Here is a 17,915-nt window from a genome sequence, read left to right as displayed (position 1 = left end):
ATAAAACATTTGGCCATCTCTGGAAGGTGTGCAGAAAGGTGTGTTATCTCAGGCCATCCTTTCACAGGTCTTTAGATGAATCTTGCCTTTTTTTTTGGTGTCAGCTGTTAGCTAAAAGATCCTAGTCACCTGTTATTTGACATTCCTCCTTTGATCTCCTGTGCCAGTGGATTCCACAGGCTGAACTCTGCTGCGGAAAGGAGTAGCAGGAAATGTTTCATTTGAATTTTTTTCCCCTCCCCTCTCTCTGGGGCAGGTGTCCTGGGAGCCAGAATAAGTCAAACCCTGCATCCTGTTCTGTCCCTCTCTTTCATGAAGTTGTCATGTGAACTGAAAAATACAGTGGGGAAACACAAGCCCTGTTATTTATGAACCTGTGTTTTGTACCTGTTGGATCATAGATTCCAGAGTGATGACTAGAATCTAGAAAAGTACAGCCTATTGGTGGAGTACAGGGGCTAGTGAAGGTAAAAAATGGATTAGTCACAGAGGAATAAGAGTAACACCTGCAGTTTCACCAGCTTGGGTAACAATTACAAGTGCCATGGATCCTCCTGTCAAACTGATCACCTGCTGAGGGTAGGAAGAAATTTTCCTCTGCAGTATAACATCGCACAGTTAGGCATGAATGCCCTTCTCTGAAGAAACTGATGGAGGTCAGTGCCAGAGAGACACTTTTGATTGAAACGCGCTGTTGTCCTCCTACATGGCAGCAGTTCCTGTGCTCTCCCAGGCACATGGATCACAGGGCTCTTTTGACATCCCAAGGGCAAAGCTTGGAGTCATCTGAACTCAAGTGTCAGCTGTCTCTGTGCTGGGTGAGATGTGTCACTGGGATTGTCGCAAGGCAAAAATATCTCTAAGGTTTGTTAGTTTATTTTCAACCCATTCTCCTCAGGAAATGAGGTTTTTGTGAGCTCCTCATGGGTTAAGAAGAGGAATCGGAAGTATTTGTGAGCCCTTCACAGGGAGAGGAAACAGAAGTATTTTTGAGCCCTTCAGTCAATATTGACCAGGAAGGGATAAGCAACAGACAGCTGTCATGGAGACAGAAGCCCCTCTCCCTTACAATGGAAGGATGAGATTGTCTGTGTATGTTTTGTTAGACTCTGGAGAATCCTCACAGCGCCCCAAAATGCAGGGTGAAGCTTCAGACAAATGCTTGTGCCTCTTCAGGCAGCAGAATCAGTCAGTGGTGAGGCACGTATGTAATCAGCTGGCTGTTACTAATTCCAGCAGCTGGGACAGCAGCTCAGTGAGAATTACTGTACAGAGGCCTTCCCTCTGCTGACTCCGTGATCAACCGAGTATACCCACAACTCATGCTGAAGCTCTGCCCGTGTTATTAGGGCATGACAGGGGTTGTGCTCATCTTCAGGGTGTGCTTGTGGTCAATACCTTTTCCAGGAGGTGGGTATTCCGTGAAAAAGCATCTTAGGGGTGGGATTTAATGATGACTAAGGAATTGTGAGTGGTGGGAGAGGGTAGGGTGGGGATGCTGTGCTCCCCCCAGCCAGTGACTTAGAGGCGTTGGCATGTGTGCAGTCGGACAGAACAAACTGTGTGGTTCCTTTGAGCACAGTGCTCCCCTGATGGCTGACCTTTTGTGGCTGTGCTGTGACCCATGTGCAGAATGACACCTTTTGAGCAGATGGGCTGTGGCTTATCAGCTTTGGGATGTGCTGTAAAGGGCTCTCAGGTTGTTTCAGGTGAAAGTCTCAAAAGCATCCAAAACAGCCAAAAGAGTGAGTGTTCACAATAAGCGTGCACTTAATTGCGTGCACCTTCCCTTTTCAGAGAAGAGCAGCCTGCACTGTTATGAATCTTAGGTACTTAAAAGAGGATAGCAGGAATATAGGACTGATAGCTGGAAAAAAAGGTATGAACAAAAGAATGTGGGCAGGGTGATGTAAAAATAAATCAATTCCCTATAAGAAACTAGATTAGAAATGCCTCCATTTTCTCTTCCCTCTCATTCCTCCTCTCTGCAAGCTAAGGGTTGCTATATCAATGCCATATGATAACAGTGATTTATCTTTTCTTTTATGTTCATCACCTTGAGGCTGCTGGAGGCAATCAAGAGGTGATTTACTGAGTTTGTTTTTCCTGGCCCAATTGACTCTCCAGTTCTACTTTCTCCTCTCTGCTCCATATACCGCTGATCCCGGTCTCCCCTCTCCGTCTCTCAGATCTACATGCATCTCCGCTGCTATAGCTGCCCAAATGAACAGCGCTACATCGTTCGGATCCTCTTCATTGTGCCCATTTATGCCTTTGACTCATGGCTCAGTCTCCTGTTCTTCACCAATGACCAGTACTATGTTTACTTTGGCACAGTGCGGGACTGCTATGAAGGTAAGGGGGGTCCGACAGAAAATGGGGGGAGGGGTGGTAAGTCTCTGCCCGGAGAGAACTCTATTTCTGGTTGAGAACAGGGAGAAAGCGTCACTGTCACGTACTGAATCGTGTGCCTAAGTGGATGACCATGGCTTGCTTAGTGACTGAAAATCACAGAATCATAGCATGGTTTGTGTCAGGATGGACCTTTAAAGATCATCTAGTGCAGCACCCCTGCCATGGTTTGGGACATCTTTCACTAGATCAGGTTGCTCAAAACCCTCTTCAACTTGACCGTCTCCCTCACTGGCCTCTGAGCATGAGCCTTCCCTCCAGTGTGCTGTAGAGACAAAATTTTTGGTTTTCTGGGGTCCTTTGCTTCAGGAAGGTAAAAGCTTTTGGTAAAGCAAAAAACTCTGATGGTATCTGGGTGTCAGAAAGTGAGGTATTGCTTAGCTCCTGTCTCTTCTAACAGCACTTAGCAGCCAGACACTTGCTTTGTCCTGTGTTCCTGGTGCAGTTTGTTAGCAATGTATTCTTCTGGTCCCATCCTGTGGCCGCTTGTGTGCTTGCACAGGGTAGCACAGTGGCCATGTGCTGTGGCTGGTGAAGTGTAAAGTGCTTTGGAGTCCTGTAGAAGAGAGGGTGCCATGTTCAGGATGAGCACTTCCTTGGTGTTGGTTATCTGCTGCAGTGATGTAATACCACTAGCGCTGTATGTGAGGGAAATGGTTACTTTCCTGTAAATGCTATTGTAACTTCTCTCCTGGTCTCATCCTGAGAGAAGCCTCTACGCACCCTGTACTCTAGCAGTGTATTTTTGAGGACAATTTATCACCGTACCCTCATTAAACCCTAACTCATTGGTGCAGTTATTTTGGTGAGATCTGCATTGCAGAGAGTTGCCCCTGGCCATGTGAACAAGTTAATCAGCTGAAGGGACCAGCAGGCCCTCCTTCACGTTCCTAACAATGCTCTGGATGCAGCAGCAGATGGCAAACACGCACACGTGATGCAAGAAGGCATCTTTGTTTGGGCCTAGTTTTTTTCTTTCCCTGCCCTGTACGTGTGTATAGGTCCAGCAGGAAGCCTGCTGCTCTCCTAGCAACAGCCAGCATCCCTCTGCCTCTCCTGCTCTGGGAGTTTGCAAACATTTGAGCATCTGCTCAGGAGGCTGCCCATGCTCCAGAGTTCACCTCTGTTGGCCTGTATGAGAAAACTACAGGTTGGAGGTGAAAACACCTTTGGAAAGCAGGTTCTCTCCCTCACTTTTTCTGGGCATTGCTTCAAAACAGCCTTCTTGTTCTTTTCCCTCTCTTGCCATCCACCTTCTTTACTTTTTGGGAAGGTTTTACATTGCAAAGTGGGCTGTTAGGGAATGGTGGAAGAAGACCCTATTAATAAGTTTTGAAAGCTGTCTTAAGCCATTTATGGACTGTATTTTGTAGTGTGTTAGGAGGAGCCTGTTTTGGTGTTATGCTTTCATGTGACTCTGCTTCTGTACAAACACTGACACAGATAGGGTTTGTTCGGGGTTTTTTTCTTGTTATATTGATATCATGAATACCATCTGATGAATGTGGGCCAGGAATGGGAGAAGAGCTCTTTGCTGTTGTGATGAGCTTTGCTAGTTAGCACTTCTTTTGGGGATGAATGGGCAGATATTTCTCCCTTTTTTTCTTTTTCTTTTTTTTTTTTTTTTTGTTTTGTTTGGTTTGGTTTGGTTTTCTTCCTCTGATGTCATCTCTTCCCTGGTGCTTGTGGAATGGGCAGCTGGTATTGTAATGACCACATCAGAGGGCAGGGGTCACTGGAGGACAATAGGAAAAGCTCAGCTTTTCTTCCTCTGGGTGCTGGGAGCTGTCAGCTAAGTTGCAGGAAAATTGAAGGCAAAAGGGGTTACCACAGTTATTTAAATAAGTTTTCCATGGTTGGTGTTTTCTGCCCTAATTAAAGCTTTGGCAAAATCATTACTGTGTGAACTTTGTTCAATAATAAGGATTACAGATGGAATAACAATATTCCAATTACATACACAGAAGCATGTGTAGCACTGGCTTTTATGTGCCATAGCAGTCTTGCCAGCTAGACACGTCTACAAGCCATAAGTACAATGTTTTGAGAGTATAAGTGTTTTGGGGAGCGTGGAGTACCTCTTTGCCAGGGCATAGTTTGGATACTTATAGAAGAATTTGACTGACTTGGGAAGATCATTCACGTGGAAATATTGACCTCAGGTCTAATAACTGGCTGCTTGGGGAGATCAGCTTCTCAGTGTTGTACATTATTAGGTTTCTGTTCTTATTTTATAAGTTCCTTGAGACTGCTGTTTCTATCCCAGATTATTTGGGGCAAAAAGCAGGATTTGGGTGTTGTCATTCTAGGGAATGTCCAGACACAGGTGACCATTATAATGTTGCAAGAAGGGTCATCTGGTCTGTCATTTTGCCCCAGGGCTGTCTGTGATAAATGCAGAAGTGCAGTCCTTGCCCTAAAAAATCTCACAACTTTGATGGTCCGACAGCAGTTATAACAAGTCAAGAGAGTGGCAGACAGGGTGTATACAGGCTCACTGCATGCATGTTTAAGTGAGTTTGGGTCCCATGAAAAGGAGATATTTCTGTTATGGGGAACTGGAATGGGGCAGAGTATTAGTGGTCAGTCTGTTTGTCATCTGTACCAAGTTGCTGGGGAAGGCGGAGAAGAGGTGGCCTAAGGAAACAGTTATTTAGCACACAAGAAATTTCATCTTTTTGAGAAAATGAAGCACAGAGCCTTTTTGTTTTGCAAAAATCTCCACCAGATATGAAAACAGAGTTTCACTGATTGTTATAAACCCTCTGTTTCTCCAACTCTTATGTCTATAGTCTGGTTACCTGGCAGAGACAAACTCTGTTCATCAGCCAAAAGATTAAATACAGGAGATAACATACGGCTGATGGATCAGAGATATCTTTTCCAGATTATTTAGTATCAGTGTAATGTCCTGGAATAATGCACAGGAACCCTGTAAAGAATGGCATCTGTAAGATGCCAAATAAAACAGGGACTGACCATAGTTTTAAATGGTTCTGTGACCCTTTTGGCATGAGTCATGGAACTCGCCTGGGACTTTGGCCAAACTCCCGTTCAGATAGTCTTGTGAGTGCTGAGGTAGCATGATAAATGCAGTGAAAATGATCTGGAGTGCTTTGAAGGGAAAGGTGCTGCACAAGCAATCCCTGCTAATGTTTGGTCTGTTGCCTGTACTCTTGGTCCTTGCACCTGTTTTGAAGTTGGTTGTCATTTTACTGTGATTGATGTCTTTGCAGCCTTTGTAATATACAACTTTCTCAGCCTCTGCTATGAGTACTTGGGAGGGGAGAGCTCCATCATGTCTGAGATCAGAGGGAAACCAATTGAGTGAGTATTTATTGTTCTTACAGCATGACGCTGTCCTCCTTATGTGCCCTTCTACTATTTCTCTATCCCTGTCCTGAGAAACTGTGTCAGGTGGCAAATGTCTGCTGGAACTGGGCAGTGTGGATGATGATGATTTACCAGTACCTTGCTCTTAGACAGATCAGGCTGATCACATCCTCTTAGGCAAGCTGGACTGATTCACAGCTTTTCTGGACACTTACCTATTCCTTTGTTTATTTTCTTACTCCCTTCTCCTCCTTTAAATCCTTTCTGCCTTCAGTTGATTGTGTGTGCCTCCTCTAGGAACTATGTTTCTCCCCATGCTACTCAGTTACAGGGGAAAAAAAAATTGCAGTGTATGGTCAGGATGTTGTTTCAGACATATCTCTAAAAGAGGGTATGGCCATAACTGCAGTCATTGTTGGAGAAAGCACCAGTCCTACAACTTTGTTACAGAGAGGGTAGATAAAGAGGGTGGGAATCTCACACTCTTGCCCAAATCTTGCTTGTGAACTCTTTTGTTGGCTCTTGCAGGTCCAGCTGTGTGTATGGAACTTGCTGCCTGTGGGGAAAGACATATTCGATTGGATTCCTGAGATTCTGCAAACAGGTATAGGCTGGAGGGACTGGGCCATCTTGCAGAAATTAAGTGTGTGGTGGTGGCAGTGGTGCCTTTTGCTGCTGAATTTCTGGAATCTTTGAGGGGGGCTCTAACAGCATTTTGAGAGGCCTGTGGACTGCTGAGAAGAGGAGGTGTTTCAGGGTTGGATTGTTTAGAATGATTTTAACATTTTCTACTCAACCCCACATCAGGAAGGCCTTAATTAAAGACACAAGTTATCTCCTGAAACTGATGTTCATCCTAGGAAGAAACTCTTTCCCTTTCTGGATTACAGAGGTCCCAACTCTAAGAAACTGATGTCTGTGTTGTGTCGCAGACACCCCACAGTTGTGTAACAGCCTCCTGAATACCCAGTGCTGTTGTGGTTTGGAGCTGAGGAGGGGATGGAGGTTAAGCATGACACATTGGTTTGTAGGAGCAACCGAGTATTGCTCACCATGTGTGTCTGTCTGTGCTGAGCTGGGTATGTCGAGGGCGGGTGAATGGGGAAGATCTAAACCTCTGTGCAGCCCTTGTCTGCTCATTGCAGGTCAGTCACCTCTGGCTGTCATGAAACAGCAGGTGAATTTCAGAGCTTTGCTCACTTCCTGAAATGAACACAGGAGGCAGAACCCTGTGGAGGCAGTGTGAAGCATGTCTGGTTCTTTGAAAGGGCTGAGATCATTGTAATTTCAGTCACTGGGTCTAGATATCTGCCCTGGCTTCTCCTGAACATCATGGCCCATCTTCTGTGTTTTAGCAATATGCAGGAACATCAAAAGTACAGTGCAGCCTCATGGTAATATTGTGTTAACCTGTGCTGCATAAGTGGCCGTTTTCAAAGGACCACTTCTTTCGCATACCTGTTCTGTTTGTCCCTGCCCCATATTTTGTCCTTATGTGGGTTTCCTGTTTTCTTGCCTGATACTTTTATTTTCTAGTCTGCACTCAGTATGCTGCTTCAGCTGTTTCTCTTGGGTTTCATTTGGACATCCTTTGGTTGATTCACTGCATTACCTGTTCTTTTTGCTCCTAATGTTAGCTTTTACCTTTTAAATATATCATAAGCAGATGTAACACTCGTGAAGGTGAATGAATGGTGGAGAAATAATTTCCCTTAGACTTCTTGCTTCTCACATCCCACAACCTCTGGCAGATATCACCACCTGGGTTGCATGTGTCTGTGTTTGGAAAGTTTGTTCACAACAGTGAAGACTAGAAGCACACTTTGGGGAATGGGGAAGGTGTGCTTTTTCTGCTGGTTTCCATAAATCCCAGCTCATTTGGTAACTCTGATTTCAGTAGATACTTTGCTTTTCTTTTGCTGGTATCTGGCAGCAATTTTGCTACTCATGCCTGCCCTTCGCTAACTGCTAAGTCTGCTGGGGAGGCTGTATTGCAAAGAGATGCTTAAATACTTCCATCCTTCTTGGCTTCACCTTAAATATTGCCTTGGTGAGAAATTGTTGATGCCAAGGTTCACTTTCTGGTACTTCTAGACTTCCAGGATTTTTGGGGAAGACCCTTTCAAGGCAAATTCCTGGGAAGGCTGGTGCAAAAGGGCAACAGAGCAAATGCCAGTGCTGATCTGTGCGGTATCTGCCGTCATGATGATCAGGAAGAGGAATGTGCTGAAAGGAACACCTTGCCCTTTTTTGCCGTGTTCTCACCATCTCTGGCACTTCTGTTGCCTCCCATCAACACCTGCCCATTTTCTGCTCTTTCCAGTCCCTTTCATCCTGAAGGAACCTGTGTGTTATAAACATTTCTTCTTTCCACCTTCACGCCCTGCCCCCCAAACTTTTCTCAGGCAGGTGCTTGTTGTGGGTCAGTCTGCCTGTGTTGCCTGTAGACCTCCAGCAGTGTGGTGTTTTGCTGGTGTCTGTGGTGTAAAATCCAAGCAGCTTGTTTCCTTAAAGATGTCTTGATCAAGGTTCTTTGCTGGGCCTCTGTCTGGTGACCCTCACACATGGGTCACATACCATCCATGTGCTTCCCATATGCTACAGCATCTTCTGGGGAAGCAACTAAAAATAGTACGTGGTGGTTTGGATTGCAGGGAAATGGTTAAAATGTCCCCAGATCGGAAGGAGAGGAAGCTCGGAGGACAGAGTTGTTTACCAATTAGCCTGACCTTTTCCAGTTCACATATTTAAAGTGACTCACTAACTGGCATGTGCTGAGGTTTTTAATCTCCTTGAAGTCTTATGACCACTAACAAATTGCATCGTGTCCAAAGCAATTATTACTGTTTGGTTTTACCTTCTTTCCTTACACAGCCCTCCCCAACATGTACACAGGTCAGCACCTACCCAGGCTCTTCCAACCTCCTTCAGGGAGACACAGGTCACATCTCTTCAGAGAGACATTTTTAGGACCATAAGTCTTCCCTTTTTTAGGACTTTGAAGTTCAACATCTGGAGAAAGTTGAAGAATGTGGTGGCTTTGAGAGAACACTCAGTCCCAATAGGAGCAGTAGTTTATACAGGCAGAATGGATAGAGCTGATCCCAAGTGCCATGGAATCTTTGGGGAGATTCAGTAAAGGTCATGTGGATGGCAACAGAATAGCTCGTAACTTGTGTGTGGCAACACACATCGCTGTGTTTACAAAACGCCTTCATATTGTGGCAGCTGTCAAAAGTTCCTCTTCTGACAGCGGGGTTCCCCTCCAATCTGGGGGACCTTCTTGCCTAACTTTGTGACAGCTATGGACTGGAGTTTGCTTTCCTTTCCCGGTGTGTCTCTGTTAAACTTGCTGTGTCTGTGCCATAGCATAGTGTGGGATTTTTTGTTTTTCGTACTGTTATAGTGCATAAATGTGCTGCACCACAGCCTGTGAAAAGCACCTCTGGAAGAGTAGGGCTGAGCAGCTTCTAGGAACAACCCTACAGAGAGGTTTTTCTTCCCATTCTGGACAAGTAGATAGCACACGTATGTCTTCTGAATCTCCTTCATCTCCTTTTGGGTGCTACAGTCCTCAAGCACAATTGATGAGCAAGTGGCAGGCTCAGACTTCTTGTTGGGGCTGGATTGTGTTGCCTTGCAGCGTGGTCCCAGTGGACACTCCATCATGATGCTGGTTTGGCAACTTGTCCTCTTGTACCTCCTGCCTTCTCATTCCTCCTCTCTCGTTTGTGTAGGCTACCCTGCAGTTCTGTGTGGTGAAGCCCCTCATGGCGATCAGCACAGTCATCCTTCAGGCCTTCGGCAAGTACCAGGACGGTGACTTTGAGTAAGTTTATTGATTTAGCATGCAAGACTTGGCTGCCCCTTCTCTGCCTGGCTTTGCTTATTGTCCTTGTGTGTGCTGAGCCGTGGGAAAAGATGAGACTACATGGACTGATGTGCATGAGAAAAGAAGGCAGAGGTAGCCCTCTTTTAGTTTCATGTTTTTTCTGCCTTGGTTACAGGGGGGAATGGGACAGGGAGGCAGGAAGGAAATGGACTCTTGGAACTCTCCGTTGACAGTGGCAAGGGGAAAAGATCATGCCGAAGTTTCAGGCATTCATATATATCTTCTCTTTTCAGTGTAACCAGTGGCTACCTCTATGTGACTATCATCTACAACATCTCTGTCAGCCTGGCACTGTATGCCCTCTTCCTTTTCTACTTTGCCACACGTGAGCTGCTCAGTCCCTATAGCCCAGTCCTCAAGTTCTTCATGGTGAAGTCTGTCATCTTCCTGTCCTTCTGGCAAGGTGAGCTGCTTTTCCCTTCTCTTGCTAGGCACAAAGAGCTCTCTGCAGGGGCTCAAACATAGGAGTTGATAGAGCAGATGTTGATTAATAGACATTCTGTCTTTCTATATTCCATTTGGTTTGTAGTCATTCATTGCTTTTTTCTGGGAAACCTGTTTTGCTCATTTTAATTTTTGTTTATATGCTTCTGAATCCTTATTATCCCTGTGTGTGCATGTGCACAAGAACATCTACCTGGCAAAATCAGCTGATAGGGTGAAGAGTCCTCTGCATTGCTGAAACAATCATAAAACACAAGCTGCCAACATTTTATCCGCCTACTGCCATTTTATCGATTAAAGTGGCACATCTAAAAAATTTTAGTGCTTTTTTTAGTGCTCTATGAATAAAATTTTAATGGTATGTCTGTGATGTATGTGAAGCAGCAAGCTGGCTGGGTGCAGTGTGTTCTGCCACAGAACCACCGCCAGGAGAAGGACATTCAGAATTCATACACGTGATGCAGAGGCACAGTCGGAAAGTTGAAATTCCACCTAAGCTTAGTGCTTCTGACCAATTGGCTCTAAGCATTTCCCTGTTCAGTGCCCTACTTAGGTTTACTGAGCTGCACTTCAAAGGCTAATTGAGTAGGAACTTAGGTGGAATTTAGGCTGTTGGAGTATGGCCCATCCTCCCTATTTACAAACTAATAAGCTGTCTAGTTTATCATCTTGAGGCATCTGGTCACACACTTTGTCTTCTCTGAAATTTTTCAGCCACTAAGCTGTTGACAGGGAGGAACCTGTTTCTTATAGTGGTGTGTCAAAAACACTAATATGCTTAAATGCAAAGTTCTGTTACTTCAGTTTTTGCTCTAGCTAGTGGAAGTGCTGATGTTGTAAAATGTGGAATATGTCAGAATTTTCTTAAGAAAGGACATTCTTTGATGTTTGATCTTTGTATACTTTCAAGTCTAATCAACAAGAAAAGAGGTTTAATCCGTGAAACGGCAGCCAACAGACAAGCTCCAAGTGATACCCAGGTGTTAGAAGGACGAATTACTTGACAGTAGAATTGCCTTGTTAAGGTTTAGGGCTTAACATGTTTCAGTGACCTCAGGGGAAGTTAACAAAACTTGGGAAGAAGGATGTAACACAGATTGTGGGCACAAAAAATGCAGAATTTACAAGCCACAGGGACATTTGGCAGAACCCCCAAGATAAGGAAGAAACTAATAAAGACTGCTCAGCAACTGTGCTGAATCAGCTGCAGCTGAGTAAAAGGTAATTCTGGCAGGGGGAGATCACGGCCACTGACCCAAGAAAGCACCGACTTGAAAGGAGAGAAAAACTGAGCGTGCAGACTAATTAGCATGAGCAGTGAGAGGATCATTAACCAGTAGAAGACAGAATACTAATTAAAAAGAGAATTAGGTAATTTTTAGCCAAGGAACATTAGTAGCTTTGTTTGCTAAAATGTATAAATAGCAAAAAAGCTTTGGTAGCCATCATGCTGGCTTTGTGGATTTCCCAGCCAGCACCCCTTTCTATGCAGAACTGTAAATAAGCCAAATACCTGGACTCTTTGTGTGGATTGGCATCTTGTACACTGTGTTAAAGAACCTATTTTGGGACAACACTGAGATCACCGGAGTGCTTACAAAAATACCTGACTCCACTTACCCTTTTGGACTTGATTAATTCCTGCAGCAGTTAGTTTCACAGTTTGTGTCAGTTGAGAATAGAAGGGGATCAGTGTTTGAACATTCTTTGCCTAAATCTATTTGCCTCATTTTACTTCTCCTTTCTCTGTTGTACAAGTGACCATAGGTGGGTGTTTGTAGCTCATGTGGTGAGTGGGGTTGTGTCTAGGACGTACAGCACAAACAGCTATTTCCATTCTTTGCAGTTACTGTGACACCATGTTTTCTGCACATTTACATGAACTTGTTCCTTTGTTTAGGGATGCTGTTGGCCATCTTGGAAAAGTGTGGTGCCATCCCCAAAATCCACTCTGCTAATGTGTCTGTGGGTGAAGGCACAGTAGCTGCTGGCTATCAAGACTTCATCATCTGTGTGGAGATGTTCTTTGCAGCCATTGCCCTGCGCCACGCCTTCACATACAAGGTGTATGTGGACAAGAGAATTGATGCCCAAGGTAGGAAGTATGCCAGGGCTTGTCTGTTTGGTACTGAGACTGGGTGGAGACTGGTCCCTCAGGCAGCCAACACACTGAAATGACTCCCAACCCGATAGCTTGGAAAATGCCACATCCCCTCCTGCGTGGTGTCTGAACAGATTTATTGTGCAACAGCTCTCTGGGGCAGAAACCTTGTGTGAATTGCACTGTTCCCTTTTCAGTTCCCCAGTATGCCACCCACGACAACTTGTTGCAGACCTGAGGGCTGTAAGATGTTGCATTGTTTCGGTAGAATGGGTTTGTCCTTCTTCCTGTCTCCCCAGAGGGGAACTCCATTGCTCCAGATTATGCAACAGACTTGAGGGCAGGAGGGACAGGGCCTAAAACAGGCTCTGTTTTGAATCTGGCTTGGGAAGATGAGTCTGTGCTTTGGCAATATGTTTGTCATGGAGGAGGATCTTCCTGTAACGACTTTGTGAGGGCTGGGTTGCTATAAGGAAGATTCTTATTTTGGGGAAGAGGAAGATGGATGTTATCTCTGGGAAAAGGAGGTTTTGTGCCTAGTCTATGCAGTGTTTTCCGAATAAAGGGATTCCTTCCTGCTGAGAGAGATCTGTGCCAAGGTGCAGGAAGACAGCAGCCCTTGGACAGGTGTTGATGTAGATGACCCCTCCATCCCAGCCAGCCCCAGAGGTTTTGGAAGAACGGTGGTTGCAGTGGGGACAGATGAGATCTATGGGTGATGAAAGGGTAAACTGCTGGTCAGTACAGTGGGGAATGTTTCAGCGGGCCTTGTTCAGTTCTTGTTATTTCCTCTTTCTCTGTCTCTGTCTCTCTCTCCTCTTCCTTTTATCTCTCCCTTGCTTTGGCCACTGGTCCCTGATGCAGCTGTTCCATCATATGGGCCATACGGTAGGTACAGCATGCTTTGTGTGTTTGTCTCAGTTGGTTTTTAGCTGGGATGCTGTTCTCTCCTGATTCCCAGCCTGCCTACAGCCTGCCCTGTCCCTTGTTCCCCTTTCCTTGCAAGTCTGTAACTCGACTGCCTCACACAGCTGCTTTAGGGTTGTCTGGATTATAAGTAGTAAAACAGCCACGTGGGCATTAACGCGTAGCTTTAGAGCATTTGTGTTGGAGCTCTGGGGATCTCTCTCCCAAGAGTTGCTCAGGCTCTCAAAGGAGCTGCTCTCACCCCAGCCTCCCTTCACTTTTATGACTGCCACAGATGATCAGCATGCTTTGGTTCTCTGGGGAGCTCATCCCCAGAACTGACCAGAGCCAGAAGCCCATACTGGAAATGGAACCGAAGCCATGAGACATGGCAGCTCCTAGAAGGAGACACAGCTTCCCTCTGTGCTCAGCACTTGGGTGGTACATTCTCCAGCTGTTGCTTCCTTCATGGTATCATTATAACACATGGGGTTGTTCTGCCTCTAGTACTGCCTGTTTCCCTCCTTTCCTTACTTTGTGCTGCTTTCCACTCATAGGATTTCTTTCCCATGGGCACTTTGATACCACCTAGCAGTCTTAATTTTCAGTGGGTGGAATGGCAAATGCCATTTCTCCTGCATTTTTAGAATTTACTTAATTTTTGTCTTCTGAAAGCATTTAGAGGAGCACCTCTCTACCTGACTGTATTTGTTGCACAGCCAGGCCAGCACTGGTAGTGTGTAGTGGAGGTTGTCACTGTGGGTGTGTCCTCCATTTGGTGCTGTGGTGGATTCACTTGGTTCACGGTGTCTGGGTTTAGGAGCACCACTGGTAAAACTCGATACTATTTGTGTGGTTTTTCCTCAGCAGCTGCTTAAGAAAGTCTGTAACACACCTTCTGTGGGATCTAGGATCGCATGTTCCCTGTTCTCCTTACCTTTGTGTTAAGAGATGTGGGGAAGGCAGCAGTCTTCTTTACTTGTCCCTTCCTGTCTTACCCAAACAGGTCGCTGTGCTCCCATGAAGAGCATCTCCAGCAGCCTCAAGGAGACCATGAATCCCCATGACATTGTCCAAGATGCGATCCACAACTTCTCTCCAGCCTACCAGCAGTACACCCAACAGTCGACACTGGAGCACGGTCCCCCCTGGCGCAATGGCAGCCACGTGATCTCGCGCTCCCACAGCTGCTCCGGTGCCCGCGACAACGAGAAGACCCTCTTGCTGAGCTCCGATGATGAATTCTAGGAGGGGAAACTGCCAGCACAGGCTGTCATTTTCCTTTTTTTTTTTTTTTTTTTTTTTAATAATTTATTAATGCAGAAACACGCAAGTCATATCACTTCCTAGAGAGTAAAGATTGCAGAAGTGGGCACTTCCCATTAGCTTTTGTGGGTACGGACACGATGAGCAATGCGGAGGTGGCGGAATGGCCAGGACTCCATGCTCGAGCCCATTCCTGACAGCAGCAATCAGAACTGATTCAAGCAAAGCTCCAGGGTTTGGGGCACTGGCTTCCCACACCTGCCCAGCTTGGTGTGGAGGGTGACTGGCCGGAGCCTGGAGTTGTAGCCAAAAATATTTTGGTTTTTTTCCAACAGGACAACCTGACTGCTTTCTATTTCTTTTCCTGAATGGTTGATGTAGGCACAGTTTTCCCCCCAGCTCCCTGGTACTAACATCTATCTCTGTGATCCTTGGGAAATAGAATGGGGATGCAGCCATAAACGTTCCTGAGGACCAGACCGGAGACTGGTCTTTCTATATAGCCATTGCCTTGAGTGCTAAGTAAGAAACATCTGTCCCCACCCTCCTGAGCACCTGGTTATGAGTCCTTGAGTGAGTGAGGGGGAAAAGGACAGGGCTTTCTTCGTGTTCCTTGGCTCCCTGCATTTCCAATTGCTATAAAACCTTGTCGAAGCTCACTGGGGATGGAATTACTTTTTCAAAAGGGTGGAGTTTTTTAATCACCAGGTGTCCAAGCTTCCCATCTCCCTGGCTTCCTGTGGCAGGAAGCCTCCCTGGAGCATCTGTCTCCTGCTAACAAGACTGAGGACTGGCTATGGTAGGTGGTGGAAGTTTGAAGAGCTCTGGCCCCTTCACCCCTCTTTGGGAAGGGAAGATATGTAAACACAAAACCAGTTTTTCTTCTTGTTTCCTATCCCCCAGCATCACATCTGTCCCTCTTAGAGGTAGCTGCCAGAGCAGGTCCTGGTCTCTCACAGGTGGTTCTCCCCATGCTCATCATCAATGACTTTTCCTGAGCTACACAAGTTTTCCCCTTAGGCTGGAATATTCAGGAAGGAATCTTGCACACTCCTTTGTTTTTTATTTTTGTAGCTGTTCTGGGCCAAGGTGGAGCAGACTTGAAACCTGACATGACTTGGCTGGTCAATTTGTCCCTTTTATTTTCTCAGGCAGCAATTGCTGCTGCTGCTGCACATTTCACAGGCTCTGCTGCACCTGCAGTGCTATCAAGGGTGGAAGCAGCATCCATGGAAGTGGGAGAAGCTTCCCCTTCTGTTAGGTTTTGGATGAACCCATGGGTACTTAGTGGAGCCAAAAGAAAAGTGATCCTTCTGTAGATCTATCCAGGGACCAGGAAATGCCTCTTGCTTGCTTAAAATTATCTAGGGGAAGAGTGGGCAGCACACTCAAGTGCTACAGCTCAGGTGTTCCTACCTGCAAGCGAGAAGCAAAAATGAGAGATTGGAGCAAGCTGCTGTGTTCAGCTGTAGTTTCTCCCTTCCTCTCCCACTTGATGCTTCCCCTGCCAAGGGCAGACCTGTGTGATTCTGGATTGCTCCTTGCTGCTCTGCTAGGAGAACTGGAGTCTGGTTTGCTGCCTGGAGTTTATGTTCCCGTTTGTTTCCTAATCCATCTGCTTGTTCATTGAGTGTCTCAGAAGTGACAGTGAGTGAAGAGCACCTTATTTATTCAGCACCTCTGCCCAAGCTGGGCAGCTTCTCTGCTGCTGGATTTCCCCATTTACACACATCCTGCAATGCCATGCTGTTAGTTACTAATTTTCCTAAGTCTGTGACTGCTTATTTAGACATGCAAACACACTCTGCCAGGCTTTGTGTGGCCTTGGTGTAAAATTTCCTCATGCATAAGCCACCTGGAAAGCAGGACTGAAGGTTGAATGGACTTTCCTTCTGTCTTCTATGGCTTTGATTAACAGTCCTTTAATGTGAAATACTTATGTTACTCTCCCTTTTAGGAAAGTGGGGCATGGGACATGGTCCCATCCTCCCCTTTCTTTGCATTTGCAGGCCTTGATGATGTCCCAGTATCACTTGGTGACAGCCCCCAATCCCCCAATCCTTGTTGCATTTGGGTGGCTGAAATCTGTGTGATTGCCCCATTGAGCATGAAGGTGGTCCAGGCTTAGAGAAGTGTTTCTTAGAGCTTATTTTGAAATGTCTCCTGCATATATATATATATATATATATATATATGTATATGTGTATATATATATATATGCTGTACAGAGGATCTGGATATTCTCAAAGCATCGTGTGTGTAATGGTTTCAATATAACTCTTTTGCACCAGCTGCCTTTGGAGGAGCTTGGTGAGCTAGTGCCCAACAAGCCAGCTGCCCTACTTTATAATTTTATATACATATATGTTTTTTAACACCACACAAAATCATCCATCACTGAGCTTCCTGCTCTCCCTCGTGACTGGCAAGTGCCAGAGCAAGCACTGGCTCTGAAGCCACTTTGTGTTGGAGGAACAAATACGAGATCCAGAGCTTGAAACTGAGAAGGCCAAGGCATCCATGGCGTTGTAGATCTGCTCATGGTAGCCCAGGGCCCAAGAAATGTGCCGGTTCCAGGAGTAGACCCTTGGAGCTGCTCTCCCTCACCTGCTTCTGCTCTCCTTCCTTCCTTCCTTTTTTGTTTACCATGTAACATACCCACGGGATTTATTATTTTTCCATATAGAGTAGTTCTTTGTATATAAATGACTGAAAAAAAAGTATGATAAATAAGACAGAGTCACCTAGTTTTGTACCTATCGTGTTTAACTGATGTGAGCTCAGCGACAAGCCGCTCTCTATTTTGGTCTTTGTGACGTTATACTCTGCAGAAATGAGCAAATATGATGACAAATAAAAAATATAGAGATAATATAGATTGTACTTAAGCTGGCTCTGTGTGGTGCTGTCTGGATGACTTCTCTGAGTTCTTCTTCCTTGCAGGGACTGAGGCTTGGTGGGTCAGGATGTCTTGTCCTCTTCCCAGAAGGAAAACTCTGTGTATCTATGTAGGAGCTGATGGAAAAGCATCACTGCAGCACCCTCGGCTGAGACACCACTGCTGGCCCAAGGCAGGAGTGAAACCCATGTGTCAAAAACCTGGAGCAGAGATCAATCCTTCCTTAGGTGTTCACTGTGAAACACCAGTGGAAGAGAGGGGGCCCCAGCAACCAGTGGCTTTGGGATTTTCTTCCATGAGCAGTGTTTGGGGCTGGGGGCATTTGCAGAGGGAATGGGAATGTCAAACCCCCAAACCATCCGGAGTGCTGCAAACTGCTGGGGAACTGGCCCACCAGGACATTTGGAACATGCTCACTGCTTCTACCTCAGCTCTGAGGAAGGGTGGCTTTTCCACAGAGGGAGGAGGTCTGGCTTCATCTCCCAGTAAGGTCCCTGCCACACTTCTTCCCCTTCTCCTGCCATCCATGGGCAGAAGCTCCTTGCTTTCCTCCTTGCTGTTTCCAGGTAAGGCAGTAAGGTCACTCAGCAGGGAAGTTTTTTGGCACAGATGCCCTGACTGCACCTGCCTCTTCTGCACCTGGTCCAATTTTTGTAGTGAAA

The 17,915-nt window shown here is 45.9% G+C and overlaps 1 protein-coding gene across 3 annotated transcripts in view; it reads left to right on the top strand.

Annotated features, from left to right (window-relative positions):
• TMEM184B (transmembrane protein 184B) overlaps positions 1 to 17,237 on the top strand; it is a 30,460-nt gene extending 13,223 nt beyond the window's left edge. For 2 of the 3 annotated variants that reach the window (XM_048302252.1, XM_048302250.1), the window contains exons 3-10: positions 2,190 to 2,355; positions 5,649 to 5,739; positions 6,274 to 6,349; positions 9,483 to 9,574; positions 9,871 to 10,040; positions 11,982 to 12,176; positions 13,047 to 13,070; positions 14,095 to 17,237. In XM_048302252.1, coding sequence (XP_048158209.1) covers positions 2,190 to 2,355; positions 5,649 to 5,739; positions 6,274 to 6,349; positions 9,483 to 9,574; positions 9,871 to 10,040; positions 11,982 to 12,176; positions 13,047 to 13,070; positions 14,095 to 14,336 — 1,056 coding nt within the window. In that variant the 3' untranslated portion in view covers positions 14,337 to 17,237. The remainder of the gene's footprint in view (positions 1 to 2,189; positions 2,356 to 5,648; positions 5,740 to 6,273; positions 6,350 to 9,482; positions 9,575 to 9,870; positions 10,041 to 11,981; positions 12,177 to 13,046; positions 13,071 to 14,094) is intronic. The other variant, XM_048302251.1, reaches the window with a different exon arrangement.
• Positions 17,238 to 17,915: the final 678 nt, after the last annotated feature.

The sequence above is a fragment of the Corvus hawaiiensis genome, chromosome 4, assembly GCF_020740725.1.
Source record: "Corvus hawaiiensis isolate bCorHaw1 chromosome 4, bCorHaw1.pri.cur, whole genome shotgun sequence".
Taxonomy (NCBI): Eukaryota; Metazoa; Chordata; class Aves; order Passeriformes; family Corvidae; genus Corvus; species Corvus hawaiiensis.
The sequence above is the reverse complement of the archived record's forward strand: the minus strand, read 5'-3'. Positions and strand labels throughout refer to the sequence as shown.